Source organism: Columba livia, chromosome 18, assembly GCF_036013475.1.
Source record: "Columba livia isolate bColLiv1 breed racing homer chromosome 18, bColLiv1.pat.W.v2, whole genome shotgun sequence".
Lineage (NCBI taxonomy): Eukaryota > Metazoa > Chordata > Aves > Columbiformes > Columbidae > Columba > Columba livia.
In genome coordinates, this window is record NC_088619.1 from 2,821,193 (window position 1) to 2,841,996 (window position 20,804).

The 20,804-nt window shown below is 42.5% G+C and overlaps 1 protein-coding gene across 1 annotated transcript; it reads right to left on the reverse strand.

Annotated features, from left to right (window-relative positions):
- Positions 1 to 571: 571 nt before the first annotated feature.
- Positions 572 to 19,515, reverse strand: LOC102097670 (myosin heavy chain, skeletal muscle, adult). Its single transcript, XM_065034473.1, has 40 exons — positions 19,500 to 19,515; positions 19,250 to 19,297; positions 17,530 to 17,770; positions 17,298 to 17,441; positions 17,049 to 17,205; positions 16,684 to 16,711; positions 16,478 to 16,586; positions 16,292 to 16,384; positions 15,633 to 15,696; positions 15,371 to 15,469; positions 15,169 to 15,272; positions 14,948 to 15,086; positions 13,617 to 13,735; positions 13,371 to 13,520; positions 12,517 to 12,687; positions 11,537 to 11,846; positions 11,363 to 11,448; positions 10,767 to 10,854; positions 10,554 to 10,671; positions 10,256 to 10,379; positions 10,034 to 10,170; positions 9,686 to 9,941; positions 8,514 to 8,756; positions 8,122 to 8,298; positions 7,904 to 8,049; positions 7,725 to 7,815; positions 7,248 to 7,637; positions 6,945 to 7,071; positions 6,726 to 6,844; positions 6,306 to 6,502; positions 5,773 to 5,956; positions 5,521 to 5,686; positions 5,225 to 5,349; positions 4,723 to 5,031; positions 2,636 to 2,839; positions 2,181 to 2,306; positions 1,915 to 2,085; positions 1,724 to 1,828; positions 1,487 to 1,582; positions 572 to 864 (listed from the first exon to the last, which is right to left on the reverse strand). Exons 3-40 carry the CDS (start codon positions 17,731 to 17,733, stop codon positions 709 to 711), a joined length of 5,832 nt encoding a protein of 1,943 aa, XP_064890545.1. The 5' UTR covers positions 17,734 to 17,770; positions 19,250 to 19,297; positions 19,500 to 19,515; the 3' UTR covers positions 572 to 708.
- Positions 19,516 to 20,804: the final 1,289 nt, after the last annotated feature.

Sequence of the window (20,804 nt, forward strand, 5' to 3'; positions counted from 1 at the left end):
GTAACTCATTGTTAATAAATTCTTCCCTAAAAAAGCTCGGCCTGGTCTTTAATTTTGCTGAATAAAAAGCCACTCTCTGGAGTTCATGTCATCATCTGCCGGTTCAGAGAAGCTAACACCTCTGTCCTTTCGGAATTTTCTCCATGAAGACTCAGAGACATCCACATGCCTTTAGGGATCTAGATTTTTTTTTTTTTTTTTTTTTTTTTTATGAGGCAAAATGTCTCTAAATGCAACTTGTCCAAATGAGAATGGGACCAGCAAAAAGAGCCTTTGTGTACTGCACTCGTTTAGAAAGATGACTTCCCAAGGCATAAACGTTTTTGCTGTGTCAGGACAGGCAAGGTACTCATCTTGCCTTTGTCCTGATCATCTCCACTTGCCAATATGGGAACTAAAATAGTATTATACTCTACCCAGTAATGCAATAGAAACAGTGGAAAAATACTGTGGATAGGATAATTAAGACCCTACTGCTATTCAAGGGCTAAAGTGAAATAAAATATTCCATTTGAAAATGTCCCAGGCAAAGGTAACTGCAGAATTGAACTGTAATGTCCAAAAGCACTTCTGCTGTGTATGCATAGGAATCTACAATCTTTATTCTCTACACAGTGACAGGATTCCAAAGACTAATTACAGAGGAAAGTGACCAAGAGTTTCACATTTTGCGCATTCCTTGGTTCACTTTTTTGCCTTATAACATCCTCACTCTTCCTCTCCTATCTTCTTGCCATGAAACTCCCGGCTCTTCACTCGGAGCTTGTTGACCTGCGACTCTGCAATGTCAGCCCGCTCCTCGGCTTCCTCCAGCTCGTGCTGGATCTTGCGGAACTTGGAGAGGTTGACATTGGACAGTTCCTCCTGTGCGGGGAGAGCGAGTTGTTGATGAGGAGCCCATGGCAGGGCTTTCACTCCTGCTGCAGTTCAGCCTTGTATAGTGGTGGGACTTCTCAAGGGGAAGGCCCAGAGCTCCATCCCCCACCCACCTCTGTTTACACGTAAGACTCACACAGACCTCTTCATCCTCCCTTATTCAGGACCCAACTAGAACAAGCTTCACCAGTACTGTGTCAATCGTGAGCACCCATTTCTTCACTTGAGTGTGTCATTTTTGTACTTACTCTGCCACTATTTGCTACCCAACTATCAGTGTGCTTTATTAGGTTGAGAAACACCCTGAAGCCTTCTGCTGTTGATCATCAGCAGGGATGCATGAATTCCTCAGTCAGTGGGTGTGGCCCCTCTGTTTGTTTAGTCTGACCTCCTGTACAAAACAGGATACAGGACTTCCCCCACCTCATCCCCGATGACAGGGTGCCCAGAACTCAGCAAGGCCTTATGACACCATAGTGAAATGGCACGGCCAGGACTACTGTGTCTTGGATCTTTCTTTCACGCTCCTTTCCTGGTGCTCATGCTCATCTCAATGAGCGAGCTGCCCTGATGGAAGGTGGCACTTACCCATTTTCCAAGCAATACTCACAGCCTCCTCAACTTGTCTCTTGTAGGATTTCACCTTCATTTGCAGCTTGTCCACAAGATCCTGAAGCCTGAGAACATTCTTACGGTCTTCCTCTGACTAAAGCAGTTGACAAAGAGGAGACATAATGAATTATTGGTTTCCCACCACACAAAGTAAACAATTCACCTTGGGGAAAGTGTGTGCAAAATTTGGCTTAAAGTGAGAAGACTGTCAGTCCACGGAGACCTCCTGCCTTACCTGGTAGGTCAGCTCCTTCACCCTCCTCTCGTACTTGCGCACACCCTTCACGGCTTCAGCGCTGCGCTTCTGCTCAGCATCAACCTCCCCTTCCAGCTCCCGCACCTGCAAGGACAAGCTCATCTTTGGAGCTTCCCTGATGGCTGCTTATGTGACATGTTCACTCATGTACAAAGAGCAGCCCTACGCACTCTGGCCTCCAGCTTCTGGATTTGCTTCTTGCCTCCCTTCAGGGCCAACTGCTCAGCCTCATCCAGACGGTGCTGCAGGTCCTTCACTGTCTGGTCCAGATTCTTCTTCATCCTCTCCAGGTGGGCGCTGGTGTCCTGCTCCTTCTTCAGCTCTTCTGCCATCATGGCTGCCTGATGAGAGCAAAGGGTCAAGTCCATTTGGGGGCTGGACACAGTTTGAAGGAGAGTACATCCAGCATCAGCAATGAAAGGAGCCCCCGACTCACATCTGTGATGGCCTTCTTGGCCTTCTCTTCAGCATTGCGGGCTTCCTGGATCGTATCCTCCATTTCACTCTGAATTTGGGTAATGTCTGTTTCCAGCTTCTTCTTGGTGTTGATTAAGCTGGTGTTCTGTGTAACAACAAAAAATACTGTCTAGTTAGTTCCAAAAAGAACATTTATTTTAGAGATATACTGTTTAGATTTAAAGTTATCATCTATATATCTAATATTAACATTGCCTTTGAAATAATGGATCTTGTCAGGTCATACACAGATATTAGAGAGTTCTTAAAATTTTAAGAAGCAATTCCTGCTGTTAATGCCATCCTGCTCATTTAGCTATAATCCAGTTCTTTGTACAAAAATAATAAGTCTGATTCAGTTTAAGCTTTTTCTTACAGGAGATAAGAATTTACACAGACGAAAAATCTTGAGATTTTGCATCTTGTGATTCTAACCTGAGTATGGAGGAGCTGAACTCTCTCACTTGCATCCATCAGTTCCTGCTCAGCCAGTTTCCTTGACCGCTCAGTCTGCTCCAGAGCTGCCCGTAGCTCCTCAATTTCGGCCTGCAACAGGTTTGCTCTGCGCTCCACCATGGCCACCTGCTCCTTCAAGTCCTCCTGTGTCCTCAGAGCATCGTCCAAGTGTATCTGGGTATCCTTTAAGAGAAGAAAGAAAGATTATAAGGCAGCACAGCACTATTGTACAATGGCAATTACCACATCAATAATTTTATGTGAGTATAATATTTCTATTTATAGAAATAGATATATATCTATATATATCTATATATAGATATGCAGGGTTATTATGTCAGTATATGCACAGCATGTATGTATCTAAGAGCAAGAGACTGGTACATGACATTGTGTACTGTCCCAGACACAGAGACAGCCCTGTGTAAATTTAAGGCTGTGCAACAGAAGGGTAAGCCTGAATTCCAACTGCAGCCGATTGGCACAAGTAACTTACAAAATGAAGGAAACTGGACCTTTGCCTCTGCTTGGGGCAGAATAAAGAACCTTTCCCTATCCTCTGATTAACCCTTACATAACAGACACAATACTCTGAGGCTGAAAAATGAAGAGCATATGACTAACATTATCAACAAAAAGTCAACCATGTATAGTTGATCCATCTACCCACTTGCATTAGAATCAGTGCAACCAGAAAAGCACATAAGGTATTAGTAATTAGAGATCCCTCACTGAGAGACACCAAAACACTCATTCACCCTCCAGACAACTTCCCTAGAGAAGCTTGCTTCCTACAGGGATCTCTCATTTGTGATGTTACTGAGAGGCTGCCAAGCCTGGTGAACCTTTCAGATTATCAACTGCTCCTAGTATTCCATGTAGATTTTAATGATATTGCAACAAGGCAACTTATAACCATCAATAGAGACTATATCCCTCAGAGCAATGTCTAAAGGATCTGGAGCACAGGTGGTGTTCTCCTCTGTCCTTCTAGTCAGGGGAAGGAGTTCAGAAAGGAGGAGAAAAATTGAGCAGTTGAATGCCTGGCTCTCTAACCTGTGCCATGTTCAAGGTTTTGGCTTCTATGATCATGGATCTACCTTTAAGAAGCTTGGACTGTTAGGAGCTGATGGGATTCACCTGACCAACACAGCCAAACTAACTAGAGATAATCAAGGCTGGTAACAGCCTGGGCTGCAGTGATCATGCCGCAGTCGTATTCATAATCTTGAGGAATATGGGCCAGATGAAGTGTAAGGCCAAGACCCTGAATTTTAGGAGAGTGGACTTTCAGTTATTTAAGAAATTACTTGGTGTGACCCCCTTGGAAACTGCCCTTGGGGATAAAGGAAAAGAGGTGGCAGCTCTTTAAGAACATTTTTCTTAGAGTGAATGATCTCTCAATTCCCATGTGTAAGCAATTAGGCAAAAAAGGCAGGAGAATAACATGGCTGAGTAAGGACCTCTTGGTCAAACCAAAATATAAGAAGGAAATGCATAGGCTGTGGCACCAGAGATGTATCGTGGAAAGAATATAGAGATGCTGCCCAGATGTGTAGGTGTAGCGTCAAGAAAGCTAAGGCACAGTTGGAGCTGAATTCCTGTTGTACTAAGCTTTCCTGTGGCCTCAAGTAATGAGTGCAGGTGAATGAATCTGTAATGAATCCAGGTCCCTCAATTTAAAAAGAATGTTAAGGTACTGGAATGCATCTAGAGGAGGGCAACAAAGCTAGTGAATGGGCTGGAAGGCATGTCCTCTGAAGAGTGGCTGAGGTCAGGTTTGGAGAGAAGGGCACTGAGGGATGACCTGAGCAGGGAAAGTAAAGAGAGAGGTGCTGATTGCTTTTCCCTGGTATCCAGACAGAGGACATTGTGATTGCCACATCACTGGTTATGTTAAGGGTCAGGTTCCTAAAGCCTTGGGCAGTCTGATCTAGTAAAACATGTCCTTGCCCACAGCAGAGGGGTTGGACTAGATTATCTTTAACCAAACTATACTATAATTCAATGATTATATGATATTAGACAAGCTAGACACATAAATGCACACCCTTAGCTTACTATACCTTGAGCACTCCCTGGGTGTTCCTCAGGTTCTTTTGTGCCTCTGCAGCCACGCGGTTGGCATGGCTCAGCTGGATCTCCATTTCATTCAGGTCTCCCTCCATCTTCTTCTTCAGCCGCAGGGCTTCATTCCTGCTCCTGATCTCAGCATCCAGGGTGCTCTGCATGGACTCCACAATTCTGAGGTGGTTTCTCTTCATCTGGTCAATCTCCTCATCTTTCTCTGCTATCTTCCTGTCAATCTCCGATTTCACCTGGTTGAGCTCAAGCTGGAGGCGCAGGATCTTCCCCTCTTCATGTTCCAGGGAGGCCTGGGCAAGTGGACACAAGCATTCATAAGATCGATAAAAATACAGTTTCCTTTCTAGGCAGTTACAGTGTATTTCATGAAATCTCAGCTGACTGCACTCTCCAGCCAGAACAGAGGGGGACCAAACATTTTTTAATCATGTGTCCCCATTGCTTATATTTTTAATGCAGATACCAGTGATTATGGGTCTGTACCTCAGCTTCCTCCAGAGCAGCCTGGATTTCAGATTTCTCCTGCTCAATCTGCTTCTTGACTTTCTCCAGCTCATGAATCGCCTTTCCTCCCTCTGCAATCTGCTCCGTGAGGTCGGAAATCTCCTCTGTGGGAACAAACACCAATGGCATGGTCAGGCACAGAGCGCAATGGGAAGGGCCCTGTCACACCAAGGTGACAGACATCCCTGCCCTCCTGCAGGCACAGACCCATGTGCAGCGGTGCGTAGTGCTGGACAGGAGAAAGCCCTGCCGGGAGCAGAGGGCCAGGCACTTACGCTGCAAGTTCTTGTTCTCCCGCTTCAGCGTTTCCAGGTGGTCCAAGGACTCCTCATAGGCATTCTTCATCTTAAAGAGCTCCGTGCTGAGAGAGCGAGACTCCTTCTGGGAAGCTTCCAGCTCAGCCTGTGTCTCCTCATACTTCTGCTTCCATTCTGCCAGGATCTGAAGAGAAACCAGGTGTGAGTTTGGATGTGGCCATCAGGAGGGGATGCTCTGCCCAGGAACCCCAGGTCTGGAGCCCAAAAGACCTTGTCAAAGTTCTTCTGCTTCTTATCCAGAGCTGCACAGGCAGCATTTGATCTCTCCACATCAATCATCAGGTCCTCCACTTCATTCTGCAGCCTCTGCTTTGTCTTTTCCAGGGAGGCACATTTGGCATTCACAGCTTCCACGTGTTCCTCTGCCTCCTGCAGGCGCTGTGCCAGCTTCTTCCTGGAAGGTGGGGAGCACAGCTCATGGTTCGATAGCAAAGAGAAGGCTATGGTATATAGATGATGGGCAAAACAGGACATTTTACTGCTTCATTGATAGAGTATCCTATGTACAGACAGCGCAAGTCCTCTCCCAGCCAGTCATCGTTTTCCCATTTCTGATTCAGGGAGTCAGTGGCATATTTTCCTCTACATTTTCTAAACCCCACACTTTGAAGAATATGCTTTTCCTCAGCCCTTATGTTATCTTAAGGTACAGCTTTAACCTTTTCTGACAATATCGCAGCTTTGTCTTCAGATTTCTCTTGTTAGTCTACCCCTTTTTTGTCTTCCCCACTTTCCCCACATACTTGGCCTCCTCCAGCTCCTCCGTGCGCTGAATAGCGTCAGTCTCGTATTTGGTTCTCCACTGGGCCACTTCGCTGTTGGCCTTGGACAGCGCACGCTGCAGCTCCCCCTTGGCTTCCTGCTCCTCCTCATATTGTTCTCGGAGCAAGTCACAGTCGTGGCGAGCAGACTGCAGGGCATGGGCCAGGGCGTTCTTGGCCTTGTAGAGAGTGAGATGGGGAATAAGAATGGCAATATTCTGGGAAATCTCTTCCAATGAATTAATTTAACAATGCAAAAAAAAACCCCACTGTTGTGAGGGTATAGGTGTTTGCAGTGAAGGAAAGATGTAAGTCTGAAGGACAAAATCTACTAGTCTCACTTCCTGCAGAAATAAAAATCTCCTCCCAGTTCCCACTAGGCAGTGTAGGAAAGCTCATCACCTTTATCTCTTCCTCCAAGTGCCTCTTGAGTTCCTCAATCTGTTGGGTGAATGCCTGCTTGCCTCTTGACAGCTGAGAAATCAGAGCATCTTTCTCCTCCACCTGGCGTGAATATTCACCTAGGAAAACACACATGAAGGAAATATTTTCATTCTCATTTGTGAAAGAAACAAACTGTTTTAGAATACTGTCCCATTCTGCAGCAGAGAGGAGTTTCACCTGACTCTGTCTGCAGACGAGCTCTTTGAGCATTGAGGTCATTGATCATGCGCTGATGCTCCTCTTCCCTTGTCTTAATCTCACTTAGCTGGTCTTCCAGTGTGCGGCACATCTTCTCCAGATTTGCCTGTGGAAATCAAAGAGAATGAAAGAAGATTAGTATCTGGACTCCTTATTCTGAACAACATGATTCTCAAAAGAGGATTTCATACAGAGGCAGTTATGTTGCAACCTGACCACATTTTAAAAATATGTGTTTTAACATCATTTCTTAAAAGTTTTTTTCAGTATAATATTCAATACCTTGGCTTTGGAGACAGACTCCATGTTACTGGCCAAGTCGTCAATCTCCATCTTCAGCTCACTCTTCTCCTTCTCCAGCTTCTGCTTCACTCGCTGCAGGTTGTCGATCTGCTCCCCAAGCTCAGCTGTGCTGTCCGCGTGCTTCTTGCGCAGGGCGGCAGCCGTGGCTTCGTGCTGCAGCGTGGCCTCTTCCAGGTCGCGACGCATCTTCTGAAACTCTGCCTCACGCTTCTTGTTCATCTCAATCTGAGCTGCCGTGGCCCCTCCTGCTTCTTCCAGGCGCTCGCTGATCTCCTCTAGCTCCCTGGAGAGGTCAGCGCGATGCTTCTCGGCTTTTGCCCGAGAGGTTCGCTCGGCCTCAATTTCCTCCTCCAGTTCCTCAATACGGGCCTGTGGAACGTTGGGGACCCTTCACACCTGGGTCTCCTCCTACCTGACCTGAGACTGGGAGAGAGAGGGGAAGGAACAGAGACTTGCCTGAAGCTCCTTGATCTTCTTCTGTAATTGCATGCCCAGGGATTGCTCATCCTCGATTTTGCTCTGGATCTGGCTGATCTCAAAGTCTTTCCTGTGGGCAAATCAAAACACGTTAGAGCTCAAAGAAAAAGGACAGGTGTGACCAGCCCAGCACTCAGGTGTCCCACAGCCATGCTTACTTCTTCAGTTTCTCATCCAGCTGCTGCTTGTCATTTTCCAAGTCCATTATGCTGTCTTGGGCCAGCTTCAGGTCTCCTTCCAGTTTCCTCTTAGCTCTCTCAAGGTCCATGCGCAGTTTCTTCTCTTGCTCCAAAGACCCTTCCAGCTAAAGAGAAGACCATCAGTGCTCAGCTAGTCATGTAACAGCCTTGATCTCCCCCTATACATTTGTTCTTACATCGTCCACTTGCTGCTCCAGCTTGGTCTTGGCTTTGGTCAGCGTATTGACTTTGTCCTCTTCTGCCTGCAGGTCATCCAGTGTCTGCTGATGGGCCTCTTGGAGGGCTTTCTTCTCTTTAGTCAGCTTGGCGATGGTCTCGTCCAGGGCTGCCATCTCCTCTGTGAGGTTTTTCACCTACAAATATGAGTGTCAACGTATTTTAAAAACATGTTCACTGGTACAGTGACATTTTCACTTTTCAGTGTTTTGCCAGGTGTTTCATGTATCCTTTGGATGCTCTGACAAGGTCCATCTCAAAACTTTCCAAAGTCAACATGTCTTACTGTAGCAGCCTCTTACTCTGAAAACCAGTGATGTCTTCACCCTTTACATGACCTGCACGTGTGTACCTTATTTTCTGTGGCATGTTTTTCCTTCTCAACCTTGGCTAATGTTAGTTCAAGGTCATCAATATCTTTCTTCAGCTCTGAACATTCATCCTCCAGTTTCCTCTTCTTGGCTGTCAGCTCAGCATTAATTTCTTCCTCATCCTCAGCCCTCTCAGTCACCTCCTTTACTTTGGCTTCCAGCTGGATTTTGGTTTTGATGAGCTGGTCACATCTTTCCTCAGCATCAGCCAAAGCATCTGCTTCCTGGTTCGAAAATACAGGAAACCTCGTTTAATGCTGAAGGAACAGGTATGCGTCAGTGAGACTTTTGAGATTACTTTTTGGGAAAAGATTACTGCGCAGTTACATTACAAAGTACAAATTTAGAATAAGTTTTTAATAAATTTTTGTGTTTTCTGACTTTTTTCATCATCAGATGCTGTGGCTAGCTTCATTACATTGCATCTTTTTAATTTCAGTTTTGTCAGTGGGTTTCTTGGATTTAATTGATGTTTTCCTCTTCTCCTTTACGTGGAAGTATTGAGAAATGTAAATAATTCCACCACTGATTAAGTATTTGAAACTCTCATTAGTATATTTATTCCCACCAAATACAGACAGTTGGCACTAGAATAAGATTCATCTTTCCATGAAATCGACACTTCAACTTGGGGGTATTTGCCTAAATGTTGCCTAATTTTTCTGAGATGCCAAGTAGCATTAGAGACAAAAGTGCAAGGCTGGCACTTGTGTCATAGGCTGTAACGTGTATCTGTTCATCCTGGGAGCAGTAGCTACAGGAGCTCAGGTCAGATATGCCATAAGAAATGGCAATAGGTGCTTCATTTCGACAACTGAATTGAGGCAGAGAAATCGGTCAACTGAATCACTGTCCTGCCGCCAAAAAATTCATGTCATGAACTCACATGGAAACATGTACATATAGGCAATTAGACTAAAAAGTAATTTTTTAGCTTAAACTCCACTTTGCAACAGTGAGACTAAGAAGAGAAAGAATGTGGTCAGAATTTTACCTAGTTACAGGGAATTCAGGTTAAAATATTTTGTAAGGCAGTTTAGTGTCCAATTTGAGAATTCTGTAGTATGAAAGAAGAGTTACATATTATTTACTAATTTATCATATTAAAAACCAAAACAAAACAACAAAAGAAGAGTAAAATAATGTTACTCACCGCCTGCACTTGGAGCTGCAAATCATTTTTTTCCTGCAGCAGTTTCACCATTTTCTCCTCTAGCTCCTTCCTCTTTGCTTCAGACTTTGCAAGATCTTCCTTGGTTTTCTCAAACTCTTGTTTCATGTTGGCCATCTCTTTCTCAGATTCTGCGCTCTTCAGCAAGGGCTTGATCTTGAAGAACAACTTCATCCAGGGCCAGTGCTTCACATTCATGAATGCACGGACATTGTACTGGATGCAGAAGATGGACTCCCTGAAGCATAATTAAAACATACATTGAATATTTTCAGTATGACAAGTGTTAAACACTTTCCCCCAAGTACAGTGACATAACTGAAGATGTACCTCCTCTCCACCATTCTCTGGTACTCCACTCTCATGAGGAAGCCCCTGCACCTGGCCTGTGTGCGGGTGATGAGCTGTGCCAGCTTCTCATCCCTCATCTCCTCCAGCAGTCCCAGCAGCCCAGCTTTGAAGAACACCTTGAGAAAGGGAATGTTGGAGCACATCATTGTCAGGCAGAGCAAAGCACAGGCACACAGGGGGTGAAACAAGAGGGGGTTATACCTTGGTGTGGCCAAATTTGTACTGGGTGTGGTCCACATCGATTGACCCAAGAAGCTTCTCAGAAGCCTTCTTGCTATCGATGAACTGTCCCTCTGGGATGGCGCTGGCATTAAGCACCTTGTATCTGCAGAATGCGAAAAAGAGAGGGATGAGATTATTTTTCCAGAGCCAACATGCTTAAACTACTGAACACTGCCAGCTCATATAGGGCTGTTGTTGAAAAGAGTCCAGCTTGAATGAACCTACATGAGTGAGCCAACATTGCTTTTAATGATGCAGAGAATTGCAGTGTTCTTACCTCTGTTTAAAGTCAGCATAGAGGACTCTGCTGGGGAAACCTTTCCTGCAGATTCTGATGCCTTCCAGCACGCCGTTACAGCGCAGCTGGTGAAGTACCAGTTCATGCTCCATGGCACCTAAGCAGTTAAGTCAAATATTTGATACTTCATTATAAGGCACAGAGGATAATGGCTGCTTCATACTATGGATTCTCTCTGCTTGAGGTTCTTACCAGGTGTTTTTGTTTCATTGGGGATGATACAACGGACAAAATGGGGGTGAGTGCTCCGTAGATTGGTCATCAGCTTGTTTAGGTTCTCCTGTGGGACCATGTGTAGCAGCTTAGATTAAAACATTTACTTCTGTATACTCTGTGTCTATATGCCAAGGAACTAATAAAATTAATCTTAGGAGGAACGAGCTTTCAAATTCAAAATTTATATTTGATCAAACCTTCTATACACTTTAGTATTCTCATTAAAAGAAAGTTTAATATTCTACACCTTAGTCTGGAGGAAATCAAGTAATATTGTATAAATATTTTAACACAAGCCTCTGTAGGATTAATGTTTATATCTCAGATTCTGTAAAACTTTATTCACAAAGAATGCAAGTGAACTTTTAAAAGCATTTCAGGGGATCAGCTGAAGTCTTCTGGAAATAAAACCCAAATGTGAACAGATAATTACAAGGAAATGGCAGTGAATAACTTCTACGTACTGTTTCATGATAAAACCAAGGTTCTTCATGAGAAGAACAGTAGTATAGATAGCTCACATTTGAAACTATGTTCATTTCACTTTACAGATATTGAAATTTATACTTTACCCGGAAAAGAGCTGAGACAGTCTGGAAAGAAGAACCCTTCTTCTTGCCACCCTTCTTTCCACCACCAGCACCACCACCACTAGCCTCTATAAAACCAAAAAGAGTTATCTTTTTTGTTGCACTTTTACGTATCACAGATGTTGGGGGGGGAAAAAAATATTTTAGAAAACTGACCTGCTTCTGCTCCACCATAGGAGGCAAAAAGTAAAGCCAGTGTCTTCACAGATGATTTCTGGTACAACCCAATGACAGTTTCGTTCAGAGGGTCCTTGTTCTTCTCCAGCCAGCCAGTGATGTTGTAGTCTACCGTGCCAGCGTAGTGCACCAGGGAGAAGTGAGCCTCAGCCTTGCCTTTGGCAGGTTTGGGCTTCTGGAAGTTGCTGGACTTGCCGAGATGTTGGTCATAGAGCTTGTTCTTGAAAGAGGTGTCAGTTGCCTTGGGGAACATGCACTCCTCTTCCAGGATGGAGAAGATGCCCATGGGCTGGAAGATAGTACAATAAAGAAGAGATAATGCCTGTAGAATAATATGTTCATGACTTGGTCTGAAAGAAAATGTAGTAAAAACCAGGAAGCAGAAAACCAAACCAATAACCTCACCACGATGAAAACATATTTCTGAAAAGTGAGCTTAAGAGATTTACATGTTTGGCACACTCTTTAGCACAGTGACTTAGGAATGTCTTTTATGCTAAAAGCCATCTTAAAAAATCAGGAGCAGAAAGATTATATTTAAAAACATCTTTCACAAGTCTGTCAATTGTGTATTTACTTCAGGCTTTGCACTTTTAATCAACTCCCTAAATTATATAAAGCTGCAAGAAATCTCTTACAGTTTCTTTCACTTGGAGGTCAGCCACTGACTGTATTGTCCTGTACTTACTTTGCAGTGAATCATCTAGAACAAAAGGTATTGTCCAGTTAACTTTATTCTGGAATTGTGTAAGGAATGAGTTTCATAGTTATCTGTGGACATCATAATATCCCTTATGTGTAATAAGAAATAGTACAGACCAAGAGATATTTGAACAACTAAAACAGAATGCATCAAGTTAATGATGGAAGAGACCTTTTCTTTTTAATAGCATTTAACTATTTTCAATTTAAAATAATGAGTTCCTGAAAATAGAAGATACTTTAAATTAAAAATTTACCTTCTCAATGAGCTCAATGCAGGCAGCCAGGTCCATCCCAAAGTCAATGAATGTCCATTCGATTCCTTCCTTCTTGTACTCCTCCTGCTCCAGCACGAACATGTGGTGGTTGAAGAACTGTTGCAGTTTCTCATTGGTGAAGTTGATGCACAGCTGCTCCAGGCTGTTGAACTGCCAAATGTAAAAAAAATCGACACCCATCCATCATCAACATGCACATATCTTGATCAGTCTCAACACTTTAGAAATCATCCCCATTAATACACAACTGTGTTATCAGGACTGCACCATAGCAGGACCTATATGCAGCTCCCCAAAGAAGTACCTACATAATGAAAATGGAAATTTTTCCAGAGCAGATAAACTTAGAGAATTTCTTAAAATTCACAAAGTACTTTGGCATATTTTTATTCAACCAAAAGATGAGTGTATGCCCTGGTCTCCAGTTTTTAAATACTTGATATCTCTGATTAAACACTTATCTATTCATTCCTTGGTCCATCTTTAATCTGTAATGTGTTTGTCAACGGGTCACCAAATCCTAGCTCTGCTCTAGAAGCTCTTATATAACATTTTGTAATTGTGTTGGATTATTTTAATGAACATTAAGCTCCAAAAGTTAAAATACTACAACATATAAAATTAAATTTGCTACTTCCATACAAACAATATAACTGTTCTTGTACTGATGAAGCTTCTGAGAATTTTGTTCTGTGCTACAAAAGAAAACTTTTTTTTTTCCCAGAAAGTTGCAAATGACTAGCATGTTAAGCCTTCAGAAAGATATTACTTGGAAGTCTTCAGATATAGTAATCTCCCCCTGTAAAAGCTGTCCTCAAGCCTGGAATCCTTACATCAAAGATCTCAAAGCCAGCAATGTCCAGGACACCAATGAAGTACTGTCTGGGCTGCTTGGTATCCAGCTGTTGATTGATGCGAACAACCATCCACAAGAACATCTTCTCATAGACAGCCTTAGCCAGAGCACCTACTGAATTGTTCACCTAAAACAAAGAAGAATGGAGCAGAATAAAAATAATATCCAGAGCAAATAGTAAGTGATACAAGGCAGATGTTCCCATTCATCACCTGGTTCTTACCTGCTGCACAGTTTGACCCTTGGTCACATACTCATTCCCAACCTTGACTCGGGGGTAGCAGAGGGCCTTGAGCAGATCTGCTGAGTTCAGACCCATCAGGTAGGCAGCCTTGTCAGCAACTAAGTAGAAGAAGAGTGACAGAAAAATTAGGACTAAAAAGACATGCAACATTTTTAGTGATGAACCCTTTCCAAAGCAAATGCAATATTGCATGTCCTTGTGATAAATTTCCACTTACTGGATCTCTGAGAAAGCACAACAGTCATTAAAACAAAATCATACTTGGTTTGAAAGCTTTTCAGGGCAGTATACCTGAATGTTATTTGTGTCTCTCTAATAATCTACACAGAAGCATCTAGAAACAATATATTTATTTAAAATTCATCCTGAAAGCTGAAGTTCGGCACTTCAGTCCACAGCTAATTGGTACCCATAGGATAGGCACCAAAAAACCAAAATGTTTTCAGGTTGGCCACCCAAGTGTAATCCAAAACATATACTCGAGTATTGCACTATCTCTATTCTTTAGCAGCAGCTCCAACCCTAAAGGAGAATACATTCCAAAATTAAAGGTAACAATTAGGAAGCACCCCTTTCTGAAGACTTATTGTTATAGTCATGGCAGAAAGACAGGAATATTAATTCATTCAGGATAAAAACCTAAATATTGAGTCCTGAGGCTGGCCATCTGAGAGCATTATTTGGAAGCAGTATAGAGAGAGCCTAGTCATTTTAAACTATGTATACATCATATAACATTTAAGTGATTAAGTAGTCAAGCAAGAAATAGAAATCTAAGTCAGTTCTTCCCTAGTATAGTGTACCTATGCTGCACTTAGACTGATGTTCAAACAGTACTGCTATGGAGTGACAGTTATGGGTTTAAGTCTCCAAAGAAGAAAGAAATTGAAGGAAAATTCTGTTTTACTGGGGCAAAATTCCTATTCAACATGTGATTTAATGAAGGACAAGTTCTAATACTTAATTTATTGCCTCCATTTTCTTTAAAAAAGCAGCCTGACATATGTATTTTCTGAAAAAACTTTCTCTTCTTTGGGAGTCTTTAATGTAAACACATGGAGTAGGCTGTGCTGTCCAGAACTGTGGTAGCCCAGGAGAGAATTTGGACATATATGCAATTTATACTTCAAATAAAGATTAGGTAGTGATTGAAAAAAAGGGTACACTTTGGATGGCAGTTTCATACATAAATACTAGTGTACCTAAATACTTTTAAAATACATTTCCACTGTTCGCTTTCTCTGTTTTCCAGATACTGAATTATTATCACTACTTCTATTTCTAATGTGTCAATTAGACTTTGCTAATACCTTCTGTGCCATCAGGCTCTGCCTGCTCCTCTCTCTGTTTCTGCTTGAACTTCAGATTCCCGTAGTGCATGACGGCCCCTGTCAGCTTATAGATGGCTGTTTTTTCATCAGCACTGAAGCCCAGGATGTCAATGGCACTCTTCAATAGGAAAAACAAATGCAAAGCTTGGTCTGGGAGAGATGACAATAGGTACAACATTTTAAATTCTTATTATACTTACATCTGTAGCCATCAGCTCCTCCTGGTCATTAATGCTGGCAACAGTGATTTCACCTTGACTCACAAACTGGTAGTCATATGGGTTGGTGGTAATAAGAAGCATGTCTGAATATAAGAAGAGAGGACATCCAGGATAGTTTAGTTTAGTCAAGCAAGTAATAGTGTGATCAGCAATCTCCCTCCAAGTTAGTAATTCTTTTTACCTATCAGCTCTGGCTTCTTGTTGGACATGATCTGATAAAATATGTGGTAGCTTCTTTCTGCTTTGAGCTGGAAAGTGACTCTGGACTTCTCCAGCAGATCTGCAGGGAAAAATTAATTAGAAACATGAAAAATAGCAAAAAAGAAAGTAGGGAGAAGATGGGAAGAAAAACAGGGAGGCAGGATAAATGGTTGGGTGAACAGGCATTGTATGGATAGATGGGTGAATGGATACATTGGGAACAGTTCAGGAAAATGTCTTACATGTTTCAATATCGGCAGAAGCTAGTTTTCCTGTGGCACCAAAATGAATTCTGATGAATTTTCCCTTTAAAGGAATAAAAATCTATTAATATTTACATCATAAAATATTTATCTGAAATGAAGAGTTTTGCCATTTACTCCACTGGGCACGAGATTTCTTCGTAGAGATGTTTTCTTAAGAATCAGTGATATTTCCACAATTTACTATGAAAATAATCAACAGTGGCACAGCTGTATTATTTTATGTGTGTTGAATGTAAAAATGAGAAGGAATGGGCAGATTTTGTTACCCAAACTCTTCTAGCTATATCCTGCATACAGAGAACCATCACCTTAATGATGTGGAATCAGCAATTTAACTAGTTCAGCTGCTTAAATCTGTCTTGCTATCAAACAAGCAATTTTTCTTCTGATTAATTAAAGAGAAAAAGCATGCCATCTGTTATTACAATTTGCATCTCCATGCAAAGCAGAATTAATTTTTTTCAGAGCCTCTGTGTTTCTGAAAGCTGGAAAATTACTTTTAGGATAACTGGAAAAATCATTGTAAGAAAATTCATTCTTACTCTTGAAAAGATGAAAGCTGAATAACAGAAAAAGATGACTGCCATGCACTGCTGTTTACTATTTTTCAGGAATCACTTGGTTAAACAACTCACAAAGCGCGAGGAGTTGTCGTTCCTCACGGTCTTGGCGTTTCCAAAGGCCTCCAGCAGTGGGTTGGCACTGATGATTTGATCCTCAAGCGTTCCCTGCAGGATGATAGATATTGCTGGTTATCTTTTCCAAAAATCATATCAGGAAAGGAGAAAAGCTTTGATTCAAGCCAGCATCTCTTAATTTACCTGCATTTTGCCGGGCTCTTCCTTCTTCTTCTCCCCACTGGCTGCAATTGTTGCAAAGTACTGGATGACACGCTTGGTGTTCACAGTCTTCCCTGCACCGGATTCTCCGCTGTCGAAGCAAAGAGAGAAGCAGAGAGCGTGTGGTCAGGCAGGAGATCCCCTGGCACCGGGCAGCCCCGCGGGGACCCAGCAGGGAGTGTACGTACGTGATCAGGATCGACTGGTTCTCGCGATCTGTGAAAGTAGCAGAAAAAAACAGTACTTAAAACTCAATGAACAACACAGAAAGAATGAAACATAGTCAGGTAAGTTTAATGTTTTCAACTCCATGTTGTCAGCCTGACTTAAAAAATCATACAAACAAACAAACCTACACAAAACCTCACTGAATGCAGGAATATCTTGCATTTAAAAGACCAGAAACAATGGTGTGAATATAGTAAAACACACAATAGTGTGTATGCATCAGAACCATGAAAGCTTTGAAAATGTCTACTCCTACTACTGGGACAGAGTATCCCTTCCAAGAAATTCGTGGTAGTGTCCTTCTGAGACAGATGCAGCCACTCACCAGTTAACATGAACTGATAGGCGTTGTCAGAGATGGAGAAGATGTGTGGAGGAGCCTCCTGGCGCTTCTTGCCTCTGTAGGCCAACACCACCTCCGGGTTGTACACCGGCAGCCACTTGTAGGGGTTGACGGTGACGCAGAAGAGACCCGAGTAGGTCTGCGAGGAAGGGACACAGCACGTTGCCTTCCCCTGAGCCTGGCAGAGCAGTTCTCCCAGCTCCCCAAAGGAAGACTGCTGCTGGTACTTACGTAGATCATCCAGGCTGCATAACGCTCTTTGAGGTTGTACAGCACAGCGGGTTCGTGGAGGTGGGTCATCATGGCCATGTCCTCAATTTTATCATACTTGGGAGGGTTCATGGAGAAGATTTGATCTTCCTTCACGGTCAGAGTCTGTCAGAGGAAAGAAAGGTACACGTGTGTCTGCTCGGATGTCAGAGTAGGAATTAAATGCTGTTTGTACACCCTGCATTTTCCTCACCTCTCCAGCTTCAGTCTTGACGGTGACCTTCCCCGATTCCCTACTCTGGATTGACCCTTTCACAAAGGATTCCTTGGGATGCACGACAAAGACAGATGACTTGGCATCAAAAGGCTTGTTCTGGGCCTCAATCCTCTCCTTTTCTGACTTTCGGAGGTAAGGAGCTGCCTCCCCAAAGATCGCCATCTCAGAGTCTGATGACATGGCTGCTGTTGATGGAGGGGCTTGTCAGCAGAGAACACTGTGGAAGAGCAGATATGTTACTCAAATACATAAAAAACTAAGCTCTTGTTAGTAGAAGACAAGGCAGGAAAACAAAGATAATACATTAATACAATTCATAGCTTTTTTTAAAATTAATTGTATATCTTTGCATTGTGTAATTCATCATTTATGTAAAATGTGAAAATTATATTTTGATAGATTGTTAGGCTTAGGTGAAATAATCCATTGTCGCTCAGTAACCAAGTATTCATGCACTGTACTGTGGAGTTAGGAACTGCAAAATTCCTTTCAGCTGCTTAGGCATTCTTTTAAAATTCACTTGAAATCATTATAGTGCAGTTTCTTCCCAAGTGATACTAATTCAGAAAGCTCAGAAAGCTCATTCACCACTGTCTTGAGTTACATACAAAAACTTGAGCTCACTTTCAGTCTCTAAAACATTTGTATTGTATTAATGACAAAATTATTTGCTAATTTTAGTGAGTTCTTGAATCCCGTCCTAACTGGCTACAATGCCGTTAAAAGAAGAGTACTGCTGCTCCAAAACACACTGGCATCTCTTTATTTCTATTACTTTCTTTTGCTTTTTAAAATCAGTATAGTTTTAGGGGATAACAAGTTAAACACAGAGGTTCAAAGCTCAACTCAGGAATTTAAAAAACAGGGAATTTTAAAACCAATATTTATTTATCTGAAAAATTACTTCCTTTACAATTTTTCCCCCAGAAAGAAACAATGAACAGCTTAGAAAAACTTTTCTTTATTTCTGTCCTGTATAGAGATAGGTACCTAAAGTTTACACAGGCTTCAATATTGTGTTATATTTGTACTAAAATGAGAAAGTAACATGATAATTCTTTATTTTTCTCTGGGGGAATAGGTGGTGGCTTACAGGAGAGGAGGACTGCAGCTTCCATTTTTTGTGAGGCAGAGAACAGGCAAAACAGTAAGGGGAACAAACCACAGTGTTGCATTTTACAAGAGGATAAGCAAAGCTTGGTTGCTTGTCTTACACATCTTTCTATTCTTACTTCTTTAGCGATTTCTTGACAAATTTCAGACAAAACAATGCATTAATTCACACGCTCTGAGACAAGATGTTGAATTCTGCACTTTTTCTGACTGTGCTCATCTTGGTCCAGTTACACTGCTGTGGCAGCAAAGTTGAGAAGCCAGCATGCCTCACTCAGTGTTAGGTAGGTTAAGCAGAAGTGAAGAATGTTCCCATGGGGATTTTCTGGTCAGTGGTCAGAGACTTCTAACACAGCCACTTAAAGACTAGAACAGGTGATTTTTCGTGGTGACTTCCAACCCGGGCTGTTCTATGATTCTGTGATTCACTTGAAAACTTTACCAGCTTTGCAAACCCCACCACCTTCTGCAATGACCACATTGGGTTTGAAAATATAGGGTGAACCAGTCACTCAACTGTACAGAAATCCCACCCAAAAGCATCTTTCTCTGCCCTAGAAGAGCTAATAAATCAGGTTCTTACCTCCTGTGACACCCGATGGGTGGCTGGCAGGCTGGCAGCTGGTCAGTACTGCAAAACAGAAATGGCAACTCCCTACTTGCTGCTGCACAGAAATCCAGAGTGAAAATGTGCAGGTGCCTTGAAAGCAGATTTAAAACCTGAGCAGGGAAATCGAGTGCCCTCCTAGAAATGAGCACTGGAAGCAGCAGGAATGTTGTGGCACAAAAGGGCACCATCCCCTTCCTGCGAGCCTGCGGCCTCATACACTTACCTTGAAGCGTTCCGTGGAGACGGGGCAGATTTGTCGCAGGGACGTTTTATACTATCTAGTCGCAGATGCTACAGATGCCTACTCTTTCTTCGGTCAAAAAATTTTTGGCAAAGCATTGTCTGGCAAACTGAACTAAGGGCATAATTGTCATTTGACATGACTAGATATAATTAGAAAATTTTGATGTCTTACTGGCTATATGAATACATCTCCTATAAATAATTTGACAAGGGTGTTAAGGCGGGAATCTGGACTAGTCAAGGCACTTAGAGAACTTGGATGCGGGACTTATGGATTCTATTGCTGGCTTTCCCACCGACTCACTGTATGACCCAGGGTGGATTGCTTGGTATGTCTGCACTGCAGATACCCCAGCTGTACAATGAGGATGACAACATTTATCTTCCCATGTGACAGTGTGAAGCTTATAAGAAATTCCTAAGAACAAAACATTAAGCAGGCCCCTAAGAGATAAATAAGTATTACTAAAAGCATTTGGCAGTTGTTTAGGTAAAATTGCGAATGTAGAGCAGTAATTTGGATACTTCAATGTGATAATATTGGTACCTGAGAGTCACAGACATGGCAAGATGACTGACTTAAAGACAAAGATTTCATCACAACAATAAGAGGGTGGGATCCAGCTGAACTGCTGGGTTGGACTCTCAGAGAGAGATGTGAGGTCACTTCTGATGTATGAAGAAGAGTATACGTATATTCGTGCACATGTGCTCATCTGTACATTTGAAACCGCAAAGAAGTGGGGCATTCTCCAAGATATGTTGTTATAAGCCTGTCCATGAATTCATGCTAAGCCAGATATCATAAAGTATGCTGTTATTTCTGCTACATAGGTCAGTGCAGCTGAACAACAGACACTCCTTTCTTTTCTTGATGTTTTAATTCATCAGGAAATACCCATATCAGCAGGAAAGGACCTCAGCTCTTTCTTATATATTTTTTTCCAAGTCTGATACGTCAGTCTCTACCGCAAATAAACAAAACTGCAGAGGTAAGGCTTTGGGCCTGTAGAAATCTATGCCTTTTGAATGTTCATACCCCTTTTCGACAGAGTGGTTACAGGTCATTAGAGTCTATATAATCAATCAAGTTTTTTTCATTCCTGCAGAAAATTTTTCTTCTGCAGAATTCCAGAGCCCATGTGCCATCCCAGAGCTCAACTCACGCATCCAGAAGACAACCTAGGTAGAGACTTCCAGTCCTCAGTTTATCCATCAATACACCACACTTCTTTCCGGTTCCTCTAATGTAAACAAACCACAGTCTCAGCTAAAACCTGTCTCC

What these genes read in the sequence shown, in the direction of transcription:
- LOC102097670 (XM_065034473.1), bottom strand. Translation starts at nt 17,733, where the DNA reads ATGTCATCAGACTCTGAGATGGCGATCTTTGGGGAGGCAGCTCCTTAC. An exon ending in CAAGAAGCCAGAGCTGATAG is followed by an intron (nt 15,273 to 15,370) that starts GTAAAAAGAATT and finishes TCTTATATTCAG; the next exon opens with ACATGCTTCTTATTACCACC. An exon ending in GGAGAACAAGAACTTGCAGC is followed by an intron (nt 5,350 to 5,520) that starts GTAAGTGCCTGG and finishes TTGTTCCCACAG; the next exon opens with AGGAGATTTCCGACCTCACG.